Source organism: Bombina bombina, chromosome 2, assembly GCF_027579735.1.
Source record: "Bombina bombina isolate aBomBom1 chromosome 2, aBomBom1.pri, whole genome shotgun sequence".
NCBI classification, from domain to species: Eukaryota; Metazoa; Chordata; class Amphibia; order Anura; family Bombinatoridae; genus Bombina; species Bombina bombina.
Genome location: NC_069500.1, coordinates 639,592,339 through 639,616,822, shown reverse-complemented (window position 1 = coordinate 639,616,822; position 24,484 = coordinate 639,592,339). Strand labels below are relative to the sequence as shown.

Genomic DNA, 24,484 nt, shown 5'->3' with positions numbered 1-24,484 from the left:
ACTCCCTGAGCCCTCAAGGAGTTCCAGACTACTCCCCTTCCTAATATACCGGCATCCGTTGTCACAATCACCCCTGAAGGTCCCTGAAGGTCTGTGAAAAACATGCCTGGGAAAAATGGTCCGGCGACAACCACCATAGAAGAGAGTCCCTCGACTCCTGATCTAGAATTATTCGAGGAGACAAAATTTGCATAGTTTCCATTCCACTGCCTGAGCATGTTTAGTTGCAGAGGCCTGAATTGAAAATCGAGCCAACGGTATGATGATCAATGCCGCCACCATCATTCCGATTACCTCCAGGCACTGAAACACTGACGGCTGAAGAGAGGACTGAAGTGCTCGACATGTATACAGAATCCTTGACTTTCTGACTTCTTGTCAGAATTTTTTTTTATGAGTATAGTCGATTAGATTACCCAGAAGGGTACCCCTTTCTTAGGAAGGTAAACACAATGTCAGTCTGGGAACTAGTTTGCTAACAAGATGACGCCTGGAGAAAAATGTTGTCCAGATAAAACGCCTCCGCAATGCCCTGCGTTCTTAGAATCGCCAGCCGAAACCCCAGAGACTTTGTGAAAATCCTGATAGCCATGACCAACCCAAAAGGAAGCGTTGGCCAAGGAAAACAAACCACAAAGAACTAGTGATGATCTCTGTAGATAATAACATGAGGACATTCATCCTTTAGATCTATTGTCCTCATAAATCGACCCTCCTGGATCCAAGGAAGGATAGCACGAAAGTTTCCATCCTGAAAGAAGGAACTGCAAGAACTTGTTCAGAGTCACAAAGACTAAGATAGGTCTGAATGTTTCCTCCACTTTGGGAACTACAAACAGACTTAAACAAAAATCCTGCTCCTGTATCGGAAAAACAGGCCAAGCACTCCCTCGGAAAGAAGGTCTCCTACACAAAGTAAGAATGCCTCTCTTTCTTTTAACTGGTCTGCAGAGAATCTTGAAAACAGAAACCAGTCCACTGTGAATTCCTGAAACTTTTTTTTTTTTTAAATACATTCAGAAGAAATAATCTTCATCAAGCCAGGTTCTACAAGGTCTTCTTGAATGAATCGTTAAAAATTTAGACGTAGATCTAAATCTGTAAACAAGGCACTAACCATAAGGCTCAGAGAGCTGAGGCAGAGAAACCTAAAACCTACGCTCCCATTTTAAAAACTTCAACGAAAGAAATTGAAATAAAGGAACTGGACAATGACAGTGTTTATCCTATCCTGGATCTTAGTCAGATGAGTTTCTGATTTAAAAGCATCAACCCGACATACCGTCACAGTAAAGACGGTAATAAAATACACCGCTGGATACCATTGGAAGCCCTGGAGTACTCCCCTTTCCCAATATTTATCCAGATAACCCTTGAGAATCTAACTATTCACTGGAAAAAATAGTAGATCTCTTAGCTAAGTTGGAAATTACGCCATTCACCCTAGGTGATGTCTCTTTAGCTATGTTGGTTATGGGAAAATCCTCTAAGTATAGGGAATGCAGACTTCTCCAATGTGTATAACCCATAGGATGCACTAGGATAGATTACACCTAATAGTGAAAATAACTCCTCTAGAATGGATAGATTCCATGAGGGAAAAACATGGAATGCATGATATGTAAAGAAAAACTCCAGATGGAGTATAATAGGAAGCGCAGGGCACTGCATGTGTGCCCAAACATGTTGTGAACACTATAGGTTTGTGGGATAAGGAGATCATTGTCAACATACTCCCAAACAGTTTGGAACCCGTGACTCTGAGTTTTCTATCCTGTTAGCTTGTATGAAGAGCCCCAGCAAGCTATTATAAAAGGAGAAAATTCCCCCCAAAAAAGTGTAATGTTTTAATAAAAATTCACACACAAAAAAAGGCATTGTCACTTTAAATTATCCTATTTCTGTGACCGAAAATATCCAATGAGCAGGTTAACCTTGCTGGAAATAGACCTTTTTATGTACATTAAAGCAACCATATCTTGTGTCCACAATTCCGTATAAAAAGTGCAAGGAAACACAGAGCACCGCATGTGGGCCAGGAACTTTATTTTAAGTGATGCAAAGGAATCACTCCCAAATAATCCTCGCAGTCAGCAATAGAGAGGTATTTGATGATGGTAACCACTGACTCAATCATGCTGCTAAATAAACAGTCATTACAGATATGTATGCATGTAATATGAACTTGTGAAGCGCTGCTGATCATCCAAAAGGATTTCAAACTGACACATTACATTTTCTTAGTTCTGTGCGCTGTTTGATTAAAAATAAATCCTCAAGTAATGAGAAAGGTAACTCCCATTGGTATATTAGAGGATACGCAGAGCACTGCATGTGGGCCATAACAATATATGGGGCACTACAGGAGAAATGTGGCATAAATTGACCATAGTCAAGGGACTCCCAAACGGCACAAAGCCTTATAAGGATAAAATGTCATTTTATTGTTATAAATTTTTTTCACATAATGCTGTCTCTTTAAGGACAAAAGGAACTCGTTCTTGTGTACTTTGTTCACTTAACAGCCATACCATACTCTTTAAGATCAAATGTAACTCTGAAAAAAACCTGACACTGTTTGTATTGCGTGCTCTCAAATTGTTTTCTGCATAAACATCAAAGTTAATCTCAGAGAAGCTTGTTGAGGTACCCTAATATTCATTCACCACATAGTCATTCTGTGTGCTGTTTGAAACAAATCCGGAGCGCAATTACAATGCTATCCGGACACACAGAGGGGAGGAGTACTGTATCAAAAAAATTATTCAGGAAACGTATGCAGCCAAAGACGGCCTCAAGCTCCGCCTCTCATGTGCGTGGAAACACAGTCAGCATATAGCCATTACTACTGCGTCGCTGAGAAAAAAAGGGCGCCAAAATAACCCCGCCCTTCGTGGACGTAACATACACACTCTCTCGGTCGCCATATTTACTGATAGTAATCACTGAATCAAATCAGATGCGACTAACGGGAGTTAACAGACCCCTTTCGGTACAATGTAATACCGGACAAAAAGTTTAACAAGGAGCCTTACATTAAAGATCTACATCCTATAGTGAACGGCTTAAGAGACTTCATTCTGATTAACCCTCTCTGTATAATGGGCATAAAAACTTGAACCCTATTGTCCGTTCAGAGTAAATGTCCTCAGAAGCCACACTCCTGAGCCCCAGTGCCTGCCATTACCACGCTGCCATATAATCCTCCTTTATACAATAAAAGAGATAATTGTCCCAGTAAAGTGCTAAACTCCCTCTGTCCTGAATCTTCTCTTGTTGTTTCAGACCTAGAAATAATAGTCAGCACTTACCTTGAAAGCTGTGCAACAGCATGGCAGTCCAGCAGGTTTTCAGAGGTCCTCTCCCTCCCATAGCCCTGTGGACTAAGATAAGCCTGAGTTAAAAATGCTTAGGCTATCTGTATTTAGGGCAGCAAACATGTATAGAAGGCGCAGTGAGAATTATGTCCCATCAGTTCCTATTGCTTTAAAGCCACCAAATGCTTCTCTTTTTACTAAAGAGACTGATCTGGTCTAGGCTACACCCTGGCACAAAGTAGCACTCAGTGGCACTACTTTAAAAATAATAAACACTTGATTGAAGAAACTAAACTAACACCTCACTTTGCCATCTCCTATCTTACTAACACAGGCAAAGAGAATGACTGACTGGGTTGGGAGGGAAGGGAGGAGCTATTTATACAGCTCTGCTGTGGTGCTCTTTGCCTCCTCCTGCTGACCAGGAGGTAATATCCCATAAGTAAGGATGAAATCCGTTGACTCATTGTATCTTGAAAAAGAAATTAGGTTGTATTCACAATTAATGTTTTGTTGTAGCACTAACTTTGATTTTTACACTTAAAATATGGCTTACTTTGATGATCACTGGACAGCTATTTTAATGGAGGTCATATGTTCTATTTCTGTGGTAAGGGAGAATAAGGCCTTATTTATATGTGTAATACTCCCCAATGCAGTGAGGTATTTGTCATAGTTACATCAGTTGAATGACAACTTAACAGACTCAAGACCACTCATTTGAAAGAGGAAGATATCTGCTTCCAGATAATGTCCTTCAATGTATTGTGGGGGCCCCACCTCTGTGCATCCTATGGGAACAAGTAATGCCACACAGTAATCACCTGCATCCTAGGGAACAAGTGAGCCCTTTCATGTCCCTGCAAGTGATGTGGAAGCTTAAATATGGACATTCCCTATACAGTAATCCAGGTGTGGGCAGACTTTTGTAAGGCAAAGTCACCTAACTAAAAATTGGCTGAAAATAGTATTTTTGGAAAAATAGGATCTGCTGGCTGAAAATTGCATTTTTGCCTCAAATAGGACCTGCTTGCTGAAAATTGTATTTTTGCCACAAATAATACAGCTTTAAAAATCAGCCGCGCTCTTTACTGACTGTGAGAGCTCTTTTTACGTCGCACTAGGACCATCAAGCAACCTTATCTGTGTACCGCGCCTGCGTATGAATAAGTAGTCTCACAATTAAGACGACTCGAGTCTAGGGCTAGCGGAGTAGTCAAGTCTGGAACACATGGGAAACCCACAGCTCAGGTACAATGATGACAATAAACTATTCTCAGCCAATCATAGACTCATTCTAAAAAGTAATTTTATTGGCTGGACGCCATGTCGGGTTGATTAGGGGGCAGGTCCTGTTGGCTGCTCTCCATCCGTCTGCTACTAGCTGAAGGCTCTGCACTGCCTTACACAGCAACCAGAGACTGGTATAGCAGCAACAGCTCTCACCTGCACAATTTGGTGACAACAAATTCTGGGGACAGAAAGCTGCAGAAACTAGCACAGAGTATAGCTAATATTAGTATGTCAGCGAAAGTATTAGAGAGCAGCATCAAAGCCTGGTACAGAGTAATTAAAAGAACCTGAGGGGAGTAACAGACCCTGGGAAATAAAACAACACCAGACCATTCACCCAGCAGAGCCTGGTGAGAAGTAACAGAGGACAGAACTAGAAAGTAGCAGCAGAATATTAGACAGAACAGGACCTGGAACTGCCAAACCCAGGGGATACCTTGCAGCATCTCAGCCTGGCGCATGAAGAGTCTGTACTATGGACTGACCGCTTTTGAGACAAAAAGTAGGAGAGTTTGGGACAGGCAGTAACCAAAGCTGGGGCAGCGAGCTCAGCTACAGCCGCGTTGCGCATGCTGAAGTACACATACTGCCGTCATAGACTCATAGCCGATTTCAAAAGTCTGCATAAGAGAAACATTTCTCATACATCTACGGTGGCGAGGCTCTTCACTCAGAATCTAGATGTGTGAGAAATGTTTCTCTTATTATGCAGACTTTTGAAATCTTCCAGGAGGTCACCTCACAATTCACTGTTAGACCACGATCTACCTCTTGCCCACCCCTGCAGTAAACAATGAGTCATTGAAACCAAATCCTCAAATTACATAAAAGCTAGCTGTAAACAAGCAGATAGGGAATGCAGTTAACCTCAAACCATTAGTGCAAATCCAGTTATATAATAATAAAAATAAATTATAATAGTACAAAGGTTTAGTATCATACGTAGGCATAAGAAGAACATTATTCCCGGTGCTTTAAATTATACTCAGAGCTGAAAGAAATTTGGAGCTGTTTAAAGAGCATAAAGATGGACACTCAATCTACTAGCAACCAAGTCCCCAGTTGTTGTATACTGAAACTTAAGGGCCCAATTCTTTAGAGTCTCGGTCTGGTGAGATTCTATAAGATGCCTTGTCATTATTACGAGGCCCCTCAGGGGTTGTTTTAATGCAATTTTTACCTTGGGAAATGTGTATCTCAGGAAAGGGACAGTAAAGTCAAAATGAAACATTCATGATTCAGATTGACCATGCACTTTTAAACAACTTTCCAATTTACTTCTGTTATCATAATTGCTTTGTTCTTTTGGTATCTTTTACTGAAGAGTAAAACTAGGTAGGCTCATAAGAGCTCAGGAGTGTGCATGTGTCTATAGTACTCAATGGCAGTAGTGTATTGCAACATTATTTGTAGCTTTGTTATACAATGTTACAAAACACTGCTGCCATTGAGTACTATAGACACATGCACACTCCTGAGCTCTTATGAGCCTACCTAGTTTTACTCTTCAGTAATAGATACCAAGAGAACAAAGCAATTGTGATAACAGAAGTAAATTGGAAAGTTGTTTAAAATGGCATGCTCTATCTGAATCATGAACGTTTCATTTTTACTTTACTGTCCCTTTAAGTGGAGTTCCCTAGTATGCTGTATGAAAGAGAGACAATCACTAAGGAATTGCACTTGGTAACTTTTATTAGCTGCCGAATGTTGAAGGCGGTTGCTCGCAGCCTTTGGCTTTTTTCAGAGCCAGATTTCTTCTTGTAAAAGTGCAACACACTTAGATCTGGATTTGCACAGAGCTTACTGTGTTTCCATTTCACAAGAAGAAACCCGGCTCCGAGAAAAAAAAGGCTGCAAGCGCGCACCGCTCTAACACTTACTATACAGAAATAGTACCTTATAAGATAAGCTGAACATTTCTATCTATAATGGTGAGGGTTTTTTTAGTTTAGGAATTGAGCCCTAAATATTCAAGTTGGTCATTCATCAAAATATTGTGTCCTAATAAGTTATTTCTATCAATGGTATTCTTCTCGCAAGCCTGTTGTACCAGTCTGTGAAGATTATGTTGCTTTGTATTAATAATTGTGCTTCTTCCTGTTAAACTTCTATTTGAGCAGCTCATTTTACAACTAAAGAGCGGCCCTTCAATAACAGCATTGGCACGTGCCTGAAGTGACAACCAGTAGCATGTAGTATTGTATTTTCCATAATGGCTTTGCTAAGTTAGGGCTGCAATATTTAAGTTTTTGTTTTGCCCTAAGCACCACTGAGTAGAAAACACACATTAGTCATTTGTTATTGTAAAAAGCACAATTTAATGGTTCCAATTCTCTTACATACATTTTTTTGTATTTGAAAAGTGGGCACTTTATATCATCATAAGCCATGTAGATCCTTTTTCCATAATACGGAATGTTCTATGTGGTTTACCCAGACAAGGGTTCCCATATTTATATTGTTAAATTAAAATAACTGTTTACTATAAAATCTTATGATTTTACAAAATGGTTAAAGGGGCATTCTACTGCAATAAAGTTAGAGTATTTTATTATTGTCCTAAAGCTCACTGTTGATTCTGTGTTGAATCCCCTGCATAGGAGTCACAGTACATTACTGCTATTCCTGAGCAGGAGCACAGCAGGAGAGTCAGTCGGGGACGGAATACTAGGCATGGGAAAAAGGCGGCTGCTCATGATGTCCGGCTCTTTTTGGAGCCGGATTCCTTCTTGTGAACGTAGAACACACATCTGTAGAAATCCAGATCTTTGTGTTGCACTTTCACAAGAAGAAATCCGGCCCCGAAAAGAGCTGAACTCTACAAGCAGCGGCTTTCAGCATTTAGATACTAATACAGCATCCGAATGCTCGCACCTACTGTACCCACGTAGCCTCCAAACTCCATCCACGTTCTAATTGGGGCCAGCTTGAAAGCATCCCTGTTGTCCAAGATTATCTGTGTGTAACTCCTTTGTGGGGTTAAATCCATAGTTACCAGTGACCATTCATGTAATAAAATGATGTAATGTAATTTAGCATTTTATATTAAATTAAAAAATTCCCCTTTAAGTGTGAATGAAAGTAAATATTTTTCAGAAAATGCTTGAAGCCAGTAAATATATATTTATAGTTTCTGATCCATAAAGTGTTATTTCTCATTTTTTTTTGCAAAACATCGCCCACCATCACAGCTTTCAGTACGCAGTCAATATGTTTTGTTTTGTTATAAATATTCATACTTTTCAGAATACATAATACGTGGAGTATTAGGTACAATACAATTGACTATGCGATCAATACAGGAGAATGGGACTTGCTCTGTGAAACTTAGTCTGGAGTAATACTACATATTACAGTTAGACTTGACAATACATAGTATTACAAGTTATGTATATTTATTTGCATATTTTTTTTTAGGGCAAAAGACAGCGCATATCATGCTCTCGGATACAGTACCATCTTAGTTATGCAGGCAGCAATGACCTTTGAGCCACAGGATATCCAGATGGGAATTAGTACAATGAAGGATGCTTTGCAGACATGTCAGAGGTATGGCAATTTGTAATAAAACATAATTAAATAAAAATAATGTTAAACATATCTTGCTTATATTTTTAATTTTTTTGTATGATAATGCAGATAGAGCATGCAGTTTTAAACAACTTTCCAATTTATTTATATTATCTAATTTGCTTCCTTCTCTTGGTGTTATTTCTTAAAGAGTGCACCCAGGTAAGCTTAATAGCAGCTATGCACTACTGGGAGCTGCTGATTGGTGATTGTGTATATATACGCCTCTTGTCATTGGTTCACCAGATGTGTTCAGCTAGATCCAAGTAGTGCATTGCTGCTCCGTCAACAAAGAATACTAAGAGAATTCCCAAATTTTGATAATAGACCTAAATTGTAAAGTTGTTTTAAATTGTATGCTCTGTCCCAATCATAAAATAAATATTTTGGGTTTCTTGCAATGTCTTTGATCAATACATTTTATGGCCTTTAAGAGACTATTATTCTAGGTATACAGTATCAGTGTTTCATCGATGTTATGTAGTGGCATATGATAAGATCATTTGCAGTTAAAATAGGAAGAATGCTTTGTGCTACATTAATACTAGCAGTTACTCCCTCCGTTATTTTATATTTGAATAAATCTCCAACCTGCATCTGGAAATCAGTCAAATTTAGCCAACCCATTTTAGTGTGTATGTATGTGTGTGTGTGTGTGTGTGTGTGTGTATATGTATATATATATATATATATATATATATATATATATATATATATATATATATATATATATATATATTAAGAATGTGGGAAACTACTTGGAATTCACTGAATCTAGCAATGCTCACACTATTTAATTAATGCTGTGTTGTGTAGGAGTATTTCATTTAATTATAAAGGTTATTTGTGTGTACTATTTAAATACTCTTTCTCAATGATGTTGTTGCAGGTTTAGGAAAAGAAACACAGTGGTTGAGTCTTTATCAAGTCTAGTATCCAAGCAAGCAGGGGATAATCTTTCTGAAGGTAATAAATATTGACATTTAATTTGGTTCCAACACACCTTTTACATACATTTTATACATAACTAATATAAACACACAATTTATATTATTTTATGCTAATTGGTTACAGCCCTAAATTCTTTCTTTTAAATGTAATTTTGTTTATTATTTCTCCTGATGTTTAAAATATTGCTGCAATTGTTTTGCCCCCCTCTATAAAGCTTCCATTTATAAAACGCCCAGAATTAGGTTCTACAAATAAGACATTGGTTGTTGTTTTTTCGTATTTGTACACAGTGGAAATACTTACATGGTTTAATTTTAAAGGCGCAGTCTAGTCAAAATTAAACTTTCCTGTTTTAGATAGGGCATGCAATTTTAAACATTGTGCTCACTCCCATGGAGTTACCTAGGAGTCAGCACTGATTGGCTGAAATGCAAGTCTGTCAAAAGAACTGAAATAAGGGGGCAGTTTGAAGAGGCTTAGATACAAAGTAATCACATAGATAAAAAGTGTATTAATATAACCGTGCTGAATATGCAAAACTGGGGAATGGGTAATAAAGGATTATCTAATTTTCTAAACAAATCAAAATCTGGTGCAAACTGTCCCTTTAGATTGAACATTGTGTGTGTTTTTTTCTCTCCATTTTCTGCCTTTAAGAATCTCTTCCCTTCTTTAGTTGTGTTTTTTTTAACATTGCTAGTTCAAGAACAGCATGCCATTTTAATCCACTTTCCACTGCAATGATATTATCAAAGGTATACTTTGTTGAATGAGCAGCAATGCGCTACTGGAAGCTATCTGAACACATTGGGTGAACCAATGACGAGGCATATATGTGCAGCCACCAATCAGCAGCTATCTCCCGGCAATGCACTGCTGCTACTGAGCCAGGTAGGGTTTTAAACAAAAGATACAAATAGAGCAAGGTAAATATCATTACAGAAGTAAATTGGAAAGTTGTGTAAAATTGCATGCTCTTATTAAATCATGTTAGTGTCATTTTGACTTTAACACTTTTTCCCAGAGGAAGCTTTAAGGATGCTTGAAGTCACCTTTACAGAGTAGCGTATTGAATGAGCCCACTTGATAAAAAGTTAACTGTAGCTGTGAAAGGCCACCTCTGTGCAGTACTGCATTGCTCAAATTATTACTGGACTAGTTGAACGACAGAAAAAAATAAACATTATCAAAAATTAAACCTAATCCCTTTGAAAATTAAAAAGGCCCTCTAAAAAATAAAAACACCCCCTAATCTAATGCGGAACTACCAATAGCCCTTAAAAGGGCTTTTCTCTTGTTAAGTGTATCCAGTCCACGGATCATCCATTACTTGTGGGATATTCTCCTTTCCAACAGGAAGTTGCAAGAGTATCACCCACAGCAGAGCTGCTATATAGCTCCTCCCCTCACTGCCATATCCAGTCATTCTCTTGCAACTCTCAACTAAGATGGAGGTCGTAAGAGGACTGTGGTGTTTTATACTTAGTTTATATCTTCAATCAAAAGTTTATTTTTAAATGGTACCGGAGTGTACTGTTTATCTCAGGCAGTATTTAGAAGAAGAATCTGCCTGCGTTTTCTATGATCTTAGCAGAAGTAACTAAGATCCTTTGCTGTTCTCACATATTCTGAGGAGTGAGGTAACTTCAGAGGGGGAATAGCGTGCAGGTTTTCCTGCAATAAAGTATGTGCAGTTAAAATATTTTTCTAGGGATGGAATTTGCTAGAAAATGCTGCTGATACCGAAGTAATGTAAGTAAAGCCTTAAATGCAGTGATAGCGACTGGTATCAGGCTTATTAATAGAGATACATACTCTTATAAAAGTGTATTTTAAAACGTTTGCTGGCATGTTTAATCGTTTTTTACATATGTTTGGTGATAAAACTTATTGGGGCCTAGTTTTTTCCACATGGCTGGCTTGAATTTTGCCTAGAAACAGTTCCCTGAGGCTTCCCACTGTTGTTATATGAGTGGGAGGGGCCTATTTTGGCGTTTTTTTTGCACAGCAAAAATTACAGACACAGACATCCAGCTTCTTCCTGCATGATCCAGGACTTCTCTGAAGGGCTCAAAAGGCTTCAAAAGTCGTATTGAGGGAGGTAAAAAGCCACAGTAGAGCTGTGGCAGTTGTTGTGACTGTTTAAAAAACGTTTTTGTCATTTGTTATTCTGTTTTTGGTATTAAGGGGTTAATCATCCATTTGCAAGTGGGTGCAATGCTCTGCTAACTTATTACATACACTGTAAAAATTTCGTTAGTGTAACTGCATTTTTTCACTGTTATTTCAAAATTTGGGAAAATTTGTGTTTCTTAAAGGCGCAGTAACGTTTTTTATATTGCTTGTAAACTTGTTTTAAAGTGTTTTCCAAGCTTGCTAGTCTCATTGCTAGTCTGTTTAAACATGTCTGACACAGAGGAACCTACTTGTTCATTATGTTTGAAAGCCATGGTGGAGCCCCATAGGAGAATGTGTACTAAATGTATTGATTTCACCTTAAACAGTAAAGATCAGTCTTTATCTATAAAAGGATTATCACCAGAGGGTTCTGTCGAGGAGGAAGTTATGCCGACTAACTCTCCCCACGTGTCAGACCCTTCGCCTCCCGCTCAGGGGACGCACGCCAATATGGCGCCAATTACATCAGGGACGCCCATAGCGATTACCTTGCAGGACATGGCTGCAATCATGAATAATACCCTGTCAGAGGTATTATCTAGATTGCCTGAATTAAGAGGCAAGCGCGATAGCTCTGGGGTTAGGAGAGATACAGAGCGCGCAAATGCTGTTAGAGCCATGTCTGATACTGCCTCACAGTATGCAGAACATGAGGACGGAGAGCTTAAGTCTGTGGGTGACATCTCTGACTCGGGGAAACCTGATTCAGAGATTTCTAATTTTAAATTTAAGCTTGAGAACCTCCATGTATTGCTTGGGGAGGTATTAGCTGCTCTGAATGACTGTAACACAGTTGCAATTCCAGAGAAATTGTGTAGGCTGGATAGATACTATGCGGTGCCGGTGTGTACTGACGTTTTTCCTATACCTAAAAGGCTTACAGAAATTATTAGCAAGGAGTGGGATAGACCCGGTGTGCCCTTTTCCCCACCTCCTATATTTAGAAAAACGTTTCTAATAGACGCCACTACACAGGACTTATGGCAGACGGTCCCTAAGGCGGAGGGAGCAGTTTCTACTTTAGCAAAGCGTACCACTATCCCGGTTGAGGACAGTTGTGCTTTTTCAGATCCAATGGATAAAAAAATTGGAGGGTTACCTTAAGAAAATGTTTATTCAACAAGGTTTTATTTAACAGCCCCTTGCATGCATTGCGCCTGTCACTGCTGCGGCGGCATTCTGGTTTGAGGCCCTGGAAGAGGCCATCCAGACAGCTCCATTGAATGAAATTATTGACAAGCTTAGAACGCTTAAGCTAGCTAACTCATTTGTTTCTGATGCCATTGTTCATTTGACTAAACTAACGGCTAAGAATTCCGGATTCGCCAACCAGGCGCGTAGGGCGCTATGGCTTAAATCCTGGTCAGCTGACGTTACTTCAAAGTCTAAATTACTCAACATTCCTTTCAAGGGGCAGACCTTATTCGGGCCTGGCTTGAAGGAAATTATTGCTGACATTACTGGAGGCAAGGGTCATACCCTTCCTCAGGACAGGGCCAAATCAAAGGCCAAACAGTCTAATTTTCGTGCCTTTCGAAATGTCAAGGCAGGAGCAGCATCAACTTCCTCCGCTTCAAAACAAGAGGGAACTGTTGCTCATTCCAGACAGGCCTGGAAACCTAACCAGTCCTTGAACAAGGGCAAGCAGGCCAGGAAGCCTGCTGCTGCCCCCAAGACAGCATGAAGGAACGGCCCCCTATCCGTAAACGGATCTAGTGGGGGGCAGACTTTCTCTCTTCGCCCAGGCGTGGGCAAGAGATGTTCAGGATCCCTGGGCGTTGGAGATCATATCTCAGGGATATCTTCTGGACTTCAAAGCTTCTCCTCCACAAGGGAGATTTCATCTTTCAAGGTTATCATCAAACCAGATAAAGAAAGAGGCATTCCTAAGCTGTGTGCAAGACCTCCTAGTAATGGGAGTGATCCATCCAGTTCCGCGGACGGAACAAGGACTGGGATTTTATTCAAATCTGTTTGTGGTTCCCAAGAAAGAGGGAACCTTCAGACCAATCTTGGATCTAAAGATCTTAAACAAATTCCTCAGAGTTCCATCATTCAAAATGGAAACTATTCGGACCATCCTACCCATGATCCAAGAGGGTCAGTACATGACCACAGTGGACTTAAAGGATGCCTACCTTCACATACCGATTAATAAAGATCATCATCGGTTCCTAAGGTTTGCCTTTCTAGACGGGCATTACCAATTTGTAGATCTTCCCTTCGGGTTGGCCACTGCCCCGAGAATTTTTACAAAGGTTCTGGGCTCACTTCTGGCGGTTCTAAGACCGCGAGGCATAGCGGTGGCTCCGTATCTAGACGACATCCTGATACAGGTGTCAAGCTTTCAAATTGCCAAGTCTCATACAGAGATAGTTCTGGCATTTCTGAGGTCGCATGGGTGGAAAGTGAACGTGGAAAAGAGTTCTCCATCACCACTCACAAGAGTCTCCTTCCTAGGGACACTTATAGATTCTGTAGAAATGAAAATTTACCTGACGGAGTCCAGGTTATCAAAACTTCTAAATGCTTGCCGTGTCCTTCATTCCATTCCACGCCCGTCAGTGGCTCAGTGCATGGAAGTAATCAGCTTAATGGTAGCGGCAATGGACAAAGTGCCTTTCGCGCGCCTGCATCTCAGACCGCTGCAATTATGCATGCTAAGTCAGTGGAATGGGGATTACTCAGATTTGTCCCCTCTACTAAATCTGGATCAAGAGACCAGAGATTCTCTTCTCTGGTGGCTTTCTCGGGTCCATCTGTCCAAGGGTATGACCTTTCGCAGGCCAGATTGGATGATTGTAACAACAGATGCCAGCCTTCTAGGTTGGGGCGCAGTCTGGAACTCCCTGAAGGCTCAGTGATCGTGGATATTCTGGAGTTAAGAGCAATATTCAATGCTCTTTTAGCTTGGCCTCAGTTAGCAACACTGAGGTTCATCAGATTTCAGTCGGACAACATCACGACTGTGGCTTACATCAACCATCAAGGGGGAACCAGGAGTTCCCTAGCGATGTTAGAAGTCTCAAAGATAGTTCGCTGGGCAGAGTCTCACTCTTGCCACCTATCAGCGATCCACATCCCAGGCGTAGAGAACTGGGAGGCGGATTTTCTAAGTCGTCAGACTTTTCATCCGGGGGAGTGGGAACTCCATCCCGAGGTGTTTGCTCAACTGGTCCATCGTTGGGGCAAACCAGAACTGGATCTCATGGCATCTCGCCAGAACGCCAAGCTTCCTTGTTACGGATCCAGGTCCAGGGACCCGGGAGCAACGCTGATAGATGCTCTAGCAGCTCCTTGGTTCTTCAACCTGGCCTATGTGTTTCCACCGTTTCCTCTGCTCCCTCGACTGATTGCCAAAATCAAACAGGAGAGAGCATCAGTGATTCTGATAGCGCCTGCGTGGCCACGCAGGACCTGTTATGCAGACCTAGTGGACATGTCATCTCTTCCACCATGGACTCTGCCTCTGAGGCAGGACCTTCTAATACAAGGTCCTTTCAATCATCCAAATCTACTTTCTCTGAGACTGACTGCATGGAGATTGAACGCTTGATTCTATCAAGGTGTGGCTTCTCCGAGTCAGTCATTGATACCTTAATACAGGCTCGGAAGCCTGTCACCAGGAAAATCTACCATAAGATATGGTGTAAATATCTTTATTGGTGTGAATCCAAGAATTACTCATGGAGTAAGGTTAGGATTCCTAGGATATTGTCCTTTCTCCAAGAGGGTTTGGACAAAGGCTTATCAGCTAGTTCTTTAAAAGGACAGATCTCTGCTCTGTCCTTTTGCACAAGCGTCTGGCAGAAGTTCCAGACGTCCAGGCATTTTGTCAGGCTTTTGTTAGGATTAAGCCTGTGTTTAAAACTGTTGCTCCCCTGTGGAGCTTAAACTTGGTTCTTAAAGTTCTTCAGGGAGTTCCGTTTGAACCCCTTCATTCCATTGATATTAAACTTTTATCTTGGAAAGTTCTGTTTTTGATGGCTATTTCCTCGGCTCGAAGAGTCTCTGAGTTATCTGCCTTACATTGTGATTCTCCTTATCTGATTTTTCATTCAGACAAGGTAGTTCTGCGTACCAAACCTGGGTTTTTACCTAAGGTGGTTTCTAACAGGAATATCAATCAAGAGATTGTTGTTCCATCATTGTGTCCTAATCTTTCTTCAAAGAAGGAACGTCTTTTGCATAATCTGGACGTAGTCCGTGCCTTGAAGTTTTACTTACAGGCTACTAAAGATTTTCGTCAAACATCTGCCCTGTTTGTCGTTTACTCTGGACAGAGGAGAGGTCAAAAAGCTTTGGCAACCTCTCTCTCCTTTTGGCTTCGGAGCATAATAAGCTTAGCCTATGAGACTGCTGGACAGCAGCCCCCTGAAAGGATTACAGCTCATTCTACTAGAGCTGTGGCTTCCACCTGGGCCTTTAAAAATGAGGCCTCTGTTGAACAGATTTGCAAGGCTGCGACTTGGTCTTCGCTTCACACCTTTTCAAAATTTTACAAATTTTACACTTTTGCTTCTTCGGAGGCTGTTTTTGGGAGAAAGGTTCTACAGGCAGTGGTTCCTTCTGTTTAAGTACCTGCCTTGTCCCTCCCTTCATCCGTGTACTTTAGCTTTGGTATTGGTATCCCACAAGTAATGGATGATCCGTGGACTGGATACACTTAACAAGAGAAAACATAATTTATGCTTACCTGATAAATTTATTTCTCTTGTAGTGTATCCAGTCCACGGCCCGCCCCTGTCCTTTTAAGGCAGGTCTAAATTTTAATACAGTCACCACTGCACCCTATGGTTTCTCCTTTCTCGTCTTGTTTCGGTCGAATGACTGGATATGGCAGTGAGGGGAGGAGCTATATAGCAGCTCTGCTGTGGGTGATCCTCTTGCAACTTCCTGTTGGGAAGGAGAATATCCCACAAGTAATGGATGATCCGTGGACTGGATACACTACAAGAGAAATAAATTTATCAGGTAAGCATAAATTATGTTTTTTGTAGGGCATTGCACTAAGTTAAGCAGCTCTTTTGCAGTTACAAAAAATTCTAAGTCCCCCTAACAGTAAAACCCACAAACCCACCAAACCCCCCAAAATAAACCTAACACTAAAAAATCTAAACTATCCATTGCCCTGAAAAGGGCATTTGTATGGGCATTGCCCTTAAGAGGGCATTAAGCTCTTTTGCTGCCCATTCCTAATCTAAAATAAAAAAAAAGTATCCATTGCCCTGAAAAGGGCATTTATATGGGCTCTTTTGCTGCCCATCCCTAATTTAAAAAAAAATATATATATTAAAAAACCCTAAATCTAATCCCCAAAAATTAAAAAATTAAACCTAAATTTAAATTAATCTAAAATTACAGAAAATAAAAAAAACAAAATTATCAAATTTAAAAAAATTAAACCTAATCCATATGAAAATAAAAAAGCCCCCCAAAATAAAAACACCCCCTACTCTAAGAATAAACTACCAGTAGCCCTTAAAAGGGCTTTTTGCAGGGCATTGCCCCTTGATAAACAGTTCTTTTACATTAAAAATACACAAAAAATCCCCCCTAACAGTAAAGCACCCCACCCACCAAACCCCCCCCAAATAAAAAAAAACCTAAACTACCCATTTCCCTTAAAAGGACATTTGTTGGGCATTGCCCTTCAAAACTGGCATTTAGCTCTTTTACAAAATGCCCACCCTAATCTAAATAAAAAAAAATAAAACCTAAGTCTAACCCCCAGGTTGGTACTCACCGTTCCTGAAGTCCGGCGGAGAAGGTCTTGTCCCATGCGGTGAAGTCTTCTTCCAAGCGACGACTTCTTCTTTCTTCTTCCAGGAACAATCCGGCGTGGAGCGGAGCTGATGACTGCGCAGCTGAAGACCGGTGACCTTGGAATTAAAGACTGGCGACCGCGGAGCCATGGAGCGTGGATGATCCTCTTTGTACGAGTGTGGAGGATCTTCTTTGTACGATTAAAGATGGCGTCCCTTGAATTCCTAATTGCTGATTTGATTCTTCAAATTCAAATCTGCCAATAGGATGAATGCTACTCAAATCCTATTGGCTGTTCAAATCAGCCAATAGGATGAGAGCTACTGAAATTCTATTGGCTATTCAAATCAGCCAATAGAATTTCAGTAGCTGTCACCCTATTGGCTGATTTGAGAAGCCAATAGGATTTGAGTAGCTCTCATCCTATTGGCTGATTTGATTTTGAAGAATCAAATTAGCCAATAGGAATTCAAGAGACACTATCTTTAATCACATACCTTGAATTCACTATCTAGTGTACGGCGGCGATCGTACGAAGAGGAACCTCCACGCTCCATGGCTCGCCGATCTTCAGCTCCACGGTCATCTGTCTTCAGCTCCACGCCGGATTGTTCCTGGAAGAAGAAAGAAGTTGCCACTTGGATGAAGACTTCACCGCATGGGACAGGACCTTCTCCGCCGGACTTCAGGAACGGTGAGTACAAACCTGGGGGTTAGACTTAGTTTTTTTTTTTTTTTTAATTTAGATTAGGGAGGGTATTTTGTAAAGGAGCTAAATGCCCTTTTAAGGGCAATGTCCAACAAATACCCTTTTCAGGGCAATGGGTAGTTTAGGTTTTTTAGTGTTAGGTTTTTTTATTGTGGGGGTTTGGTGGGTGGGGGTTTTTACTGTTAGGGGGGGATTTTGTGTATTTTTTATGTAAAAGAGCTGTTTATCTTGGGGCAATGTCCTGCAAAAAGCCCTTTTAAGGGCTACTGGCAGTTTAGCATTAGATTAGGGGTTGTTTTTATTTTGGGGGGCTTTTTTATTTTCATAGGGATTAGGTTTAATTTTGTAAACTTTGGTAATTTATTTTTTTTATTTTCTGTATTGTTAGCAATTTTTTATTTTTTGTAATCTTAGCTTTTTTTTTTTTTCCATCTAAAGTGGAGGAGAGTCCACAGCTTCATTCATTACTGTTGGGAATTAAGAACCTGGCCACTAGGAGGAGGCAAAGACAACCCAGCCAAAGGCTTAAATACAACCCCCACTTCCCTCATCCCCCAGTCATTCTTTGCCTTTCGTCACAGAAGGATGGCAGCGAAGTGCGAAGAGTTGAGTAGTCTCTTTATAGAGTGTAGTACTCTTTGCGTTGGGACTGGAGTTTTAAGTAGTCCTGTTAGCCTCTCAGTGAGAGCCTGGGCGAAAGTTAGAGTCCGGAGATGCAGGGAGAGTATTTCTGCCAAACCATCCCGACTCATATTAACAGCTCCACAAGCAATCCGCGTTGACGAGTTTCGATGCCTGCTTTCTTCACTCAAGTCCATGTCAGGAGCAAGGCTACTAACCTGTCACACTTGAAGGACCATGTTCCTTTTACATGGTGTAGATTCTGCTTGAGGCAAAGATTCTGTTCTGCCCAGTATTGGATTCGATCATATCTACGGTTACGGGAGGCAAGGGAGCTTTCCTACCGCTGGATAAGAAGGCTAAGCCTAAAGGATCTACTTTTCGTCCCTTTCGTGCGGACAACGCCCAGCAGCCCACCGCAGAAGCGGACCAGTCCAAGGGAACTTGGAAGCCAGCTCATTCCTGGAACAAGTCTAAGCAGAGCAAGAAGCCTGCCGATACAAAATCGGCATGAGGGGGCGGCCCCCGACCGGTCTCCGGACCAAGTAGAGGGCAGATTATCTCTCTTCTCAGAAGCATGGTTGCAGGACGTTCAGGACCCTTGGGTTCTGGAAGTTGTCGCCCAGGGTTACAGGATAGGGTTCAGATCCCATCCACCCAGGGGCAGATTCCTCCTGTCAAACCTGTCTTCAAGACCAGAAAAGAGAGAGTCCTTTCTAGAGTGTGTGAGGGATCTCTCCTCTCTCTGTGTTATCGTACCAGTACCCCAAGCAGAAAGGGGTCTAGGGTACTATTCAAATCTGTGGTTCCAAAGAAAGTGGGGACGTTCCGCCCGATTCTGGAACTAAAGTGTTTAACCAAGTTTCTGAGTGTTCCATCGTTTAAAATGGAAGCAATCAGATCTATTCTGCCCCTAGTTCAAGAGGGACAGTTCATGACAACTATAGACTTGAAGGATGCTTACCTTCATGTGCCAATTCACAGGGACCACTTCAAGTTCCTAAGATTTGCGTTTCTGGACCAACAAGTTTGTGGCCCTTCCCTTTGGTCTGGCGATGGCCCCGAGAGTCTTCATGAAGGTTCTGGGGGCGCTACTTGTAGTGGCCAGATCCAGAGACATTTCTCTGGCGCCCTATCTGGACGACAACCTAGTCCAGGTGCCGTTGTTCAGCCTCGCAGAGGATCATTCGAGGGCTCTTCGTCTTTTGCTCCAATCTCATGGTTGTAAGATCAACTCAGGAAAGAGTTCCCTGGTTTCCAGCAACAGGGTGGAGTTCCTGGGCACGATTATAGACTCTATGTCCATGGAAATATTTCTCACAGACCATTGACGCAGGAAGATTGTGTCCTCTTCAAGCTCCTCGGTGGATCAGTGTATGGAGGTGATCGAACTCATGATTTCCAGTATAGACGTCATTCCATTCACCAGGTTTCATCTCAGACCTCTTCAATTGTACATGTTGCGACAGTGGAATGCCGATCATTCAGATCTATCACAGCAGATATCCATGGATGCTCAGACTCTGATCTCCCTCTCTTGTTGGATCCGTCTGGAGCAACTGTCCATGGGGATATCCTCCTTGAGACCGTACTGGGAGTTTGTGACCACGGACCAGAGTCTGGCAGGATGGGGAGCTGTTTGGGGTGCCAGGATGGCACAAGGAAAATGGTCCCGGGAGTATTCTCTCCTTCCGATAAATATTCTGGAACTCCGAGCAATCTACAATGCTCTGAAGGCATGGTCTCCTCTGGGGTCGTTTGGCTTCATCAGATTCCAGACCGACAACATTACCTTGGTGGCTTACATCAACCATCAGGGGGTACAAGGAGCTCCCTAGCCATGAGGGAGGTGTCTCTGTTCTTGGAGTGGACGGAATCCCACAGCTGCTCGCTCTCAGCGATTCACACTCCAGGTGTGGACAACTGGGAAGCAGACTTTCTCAGCAGGCAATCCTTCCATCCGGGGGAATGGTCTCTTCACCCCAAAGTGTTTGTGGAGATTTGTCTCAGGTGGGGATCGCCGGAGATAGATCTCATGGTGTCCAGACTTAATTGCAAGCTACACTGATGCGATTGAGGTCCAGGGATCCCCAGGCAGAGCTGATAGATGCCTTAACGATGCCTTGGGGGTTCAGCCTAGCTTACATTTTTCCACTGTTACTATTTCTACCTCGTGTAGTGGCACGCATAAAACAGGAGCGAGCTTTGGCCATTCTGATTGCTCCATTGTGGCCGCGGAGGACGTGATTTGCGGATCTCATGGGGATGTCATCCTCTCCGCCGTGGAGGTTACCCTGTCGCAGGGATCTGCTGGAACAGGGTCCTTTTCAACATCAAAATCTCAATTCTCTGAGGCTGACTGTGTGGAGATTGAACGCCTAGTCTTGGCCAAGAGAGGCTTTTCTGAAAGCGTGATTGATAGTCTAATTCAGGCAAGGAAGCCAGTCACTTGTCGCAACTACCATAAGGTGTGGAGGACTTGCTTGTCCTGGTGTGAGAAGCATGGATATCCTTGGCATAAGGTGAAGGTATCCAGGATTCTGTCCTATATCCAAGAAAGTATGGAGAAGGGTCTTGCCGCCAGTTCCTTAAAAGGACAGATTTTGGCATTATCAGTCTTGTTGCATAGGAGACTCGCTGAGCTCCCTGACATCCAATCATTTGATCAAGCTCTGTCTAAAATCAGGCCTGTCTTTAGACAGTCTGCTCCCCCATGGAGCTTAAACTTGGTCCTTGAGGTATTGTAGAAGATTCCGTTTGAGCCTATGCATTCCTTCCATTGACATTAAGATCTGGGTATCTGAACTGGCTGCCTTGCAATGTGAGCATCCTTAACTGGTTTTTCATGTGGATAAGGCTGTGCTTCACACTGCTTTCGGATTTCTTCCGTAACATCAATCAGGAAATAGTGGTTCCTTCTTTGTGTCCTAACCCTTCTTCTTCTAAGGAGAGGTTACTTCATAACCTGGATGTGGTTCATGCCTTAAAGTTCTATCTTAAGGCTACAAAGGATTTCAGACAGTCTACATCTCTTTTTGTGGTGTATTCAAGGAAGCACAAGGGGGCAGAAAACCTCTTCTGCCTCTTTGTCCTTTTGGTTGAGGAGCTTGATTTGCTTGGCGTATGAGATAGCGGGACATAAGCCTCCTCAGAGGATCACGGCTCATTCAACTAGAGCTGTGGCTTCGTCTTCGGCCTTCAAGACTTTTACAAAGTTTTACAAATTTGACATTTTTGCTTTTGCAGGCTGTAGTGCCCTCAGATTGGGGTCTACCTTTTATATTCCCGGTTTCATTCAGTGTCCTCTAAGCTTGGGTATATGTTTCCCAACAGTAATGAATGAAGCCTTGGACTCTCCTCCCCTTTAGATGGAAAACATAATTTATGCTTGCCTGATAATTTAATTTCCATCGTGGGGAGGAGAGTCCACGGCTCCCGCCCGTATCTCTGATGGGCGGACCTAAATTTAATCATCTTCTGGCACCATTTATACCCTGATATTTCTCCTACTGTTCCTTGTTCCCTCGGCAGAATGACTGGGCGATGAGGGAAGTGGGGGAGGTATTTAAGACTTTGGCTGGGTTGTCTTTGCCTCCTCTTGGTGGCCAGGTTCTTAATTCCCAACAGTAATGAATGAAACCCTGGATTCTCCTCCCCACAATGGAAATGAAATTATCAGGTAAGCATAATTTGTATTTGGACAGTCATTCTAACTGTGGACAGTGGTGTGATTAACAAATGAAGCAGTGTAAGACACACACACATACACATATATGTGTGTATATATATATATATATATATATATATATATATGTGTGTGTGTGTATATATATATATATATATATATATATATATATATATATATATATATATATATATATATGTGTGTATTATATTTTTTTTCTTCTTTTTTAAACATTTTAATTTGACTGAAAATGAGCCCTGCTTCTGTCCAGGAATCCATTATAGGCATATAGCAGTAGGGGTGGGGGGCTGCTCCTTTCAGAAATGCTGTGCCTTGCTGATATAAAATACATTGTAGATGCAGTTAAGTTAACCCAGCAGCTAATAGCAGAGGGGACTGCAGTTTTAGCCTTTTTGGGAGCTGTGGGGTTAAATGCATCTGCTATGGATTTAATCTGTTTCTCAGAGAGCATGAGATTGTGTGGGAGGTTCCATAATGTTTACATACCCTAAGTTTCCGACTGCAGACGTCCCTATGGGGAAATATAAGTAAGTGGCTTTCTCTGCTCTTCATTCCTGCATGGGCTCTGCTTTTAGATTTCTAGATTGATCGGCTGCTTCTCAGAACAGAAAGGGAAAGTAACAGAGCCATTTTACAAATGTGTGCTAAAAGCAACCACTAGATGGAGCAAGAAATCACAAATAAATGAATGCATTACAGCCACTTCTAAAGGAATTTTTTATGTAGGAAAAAATCGCGACTCCTCGTGGTTTTAAAATCGCAGCGATTAATCGCGGTTTTAAATCGCATATGCGATTAATCGTGCAGCCCTAGTTTATTGCGATGTGGAGAATTTGCGGTTTAGGGGTTAATAAGGTAATTAGGTTTATTGCGATGTGGGGGTTTTGCGGTTTAGGGGTAAATAGGGTAATTAGGTTTATTGCGATGTGGAGGGTTTAGGGGTTAATAGGGTAATAAGGTTTATTGCGATGTGGGTGGTTGACGATTAAGGGGTTAATTACTTTATTATTTTGTAATGTGTGGGTTTGCGGTGTATGTGTTAATACTTCGTGTGGGAGGTTATTTTTTTTTTTGTTATACTTCGTGCAGGCGTTTTTTTTTTTGTTTTTTTTGGTAATGCTCCGTTTGCCTTTGCTGCATCCTGGTGGGTTCTGAAAATGACAGGGTGGTGAAAGATTCCACCTTCGGAATAAAATGTTACTTTCCAAAAATAAAGATACCCTCTCATAGCCATCTGTTTCTCTGGATAATGTTGTCCATGACATGCCTCCTCTTTCTCCTTAGATGTCTCAATCTATGGCAGTTACACAAGCAGTGCCCTGGGGGTCTATTTTTACCAGGTGATTTTGCTGCGCAACTGACTTCTGCAGCTCTGAGTGCCTTACCTATTTCAGGTAAACGAAAGAAAACATTTATTTCATGTCAGGTAGTTTTGATTCCGCCAAGACTGCTTTAGCCAGTTTATCTCAGTTATCTGAGGAGGATTACTCCTCGTTGCTTCTGAGGGCGAGATTTCTGATTCTAAATCTGCTGTAGTTAGTATATCAGACTCTGAGGAGGTTCATTTTAGATTTAAGCTTGAGCACCTACATGTCTTTTGAAAGAGGTTCTAGCTACTTAGGAGGATTCTGAAACTACAGTTGCAGAAACTCCTAAAAAGGCTAAACTTAATAGTCTTTGAAGTCAAACCCAAATCTGTGGAAATATTTCCTGTTCCAGATCGCATGTCTGACATTATATCTCTGGAATGGGAAATACCGGGTGTTCCTTTTTTCCTCATCTCCTGTTTTTTTTTTTTTAAAGTTTCCTATTGCTGATTCTGTGCAAGACCTTTGGCGCACTGTTCCTAAAGTTGAGGGTGCTATATCCACATTAACCAAGATAACCACTATTCCTCCTTTAAAGATCCTATGGGTAGAAAACTGGAAGGTTACTTAAGATGTTTCTTCACCATGGTCTACAATGGCAACCTATTGGTAGTATTGTGGCGGTCGCTGGTGCTGCCTCGTACTGGTGTGACTCCTTGTCAGATCTGATTTCAGAGGTGACTACTATAGAGGAGATCCAAGACAGGATCAAGGTTTTAAAGCTGTCTTATACCTTTATCTGTGATGCCAGTATGTAAGTAGTCAGTTTTGGTGCAAATATTTCTAGCTTTGCCGTTCTATCTTGCAGAGCTCTGTGGCTAAAGTCTTGGTCTGCTGACGTGGTATCCAAGTTGAAACTTCTGTCTCTTCCCTTTTAAGGGTAAGACCATTTGCTCCTGGTCTGGCTGAAATCATTTCCATGGTCAGTAGAAGAAAGGGAGCTTTTCTGCCACAGGACAAGAAGGTTAGACCTAAAGGTTGCCAAACTTCTAATTTTCATTCC

The 24,484-nt window shown here is 41.6% G+C and overlaps 1 protein-coding gene across 2 annotated transcripts in view; it reads left to right on the top strand.

Annotated features, from left to right (window-relative positions):
- Window positions 1–24,484, top strand: part of TTC39B (tetratricopeptide repeat domain 39B) — a 427,267-nt gene that overhangs the window by 286,822 nt on the left and 115,961 nt on the right. For both annotated transcript variants that reach the window (XM_053702578.1, XM_053702579.1), the window contains 2 exons: window positions 8,031–8,162; window positions 9,073–9,149. In XM_053702578.1, coding sequence (XP_053558553.1) covers window positions 8,031–8,162; window positions 9,073–9,149 — 209 coding nt within the window. The remainder of the gene's footprint in view (window positions 1–8,030; window positions 8,163–9,072; window positions 9,150–24,484) is intronic.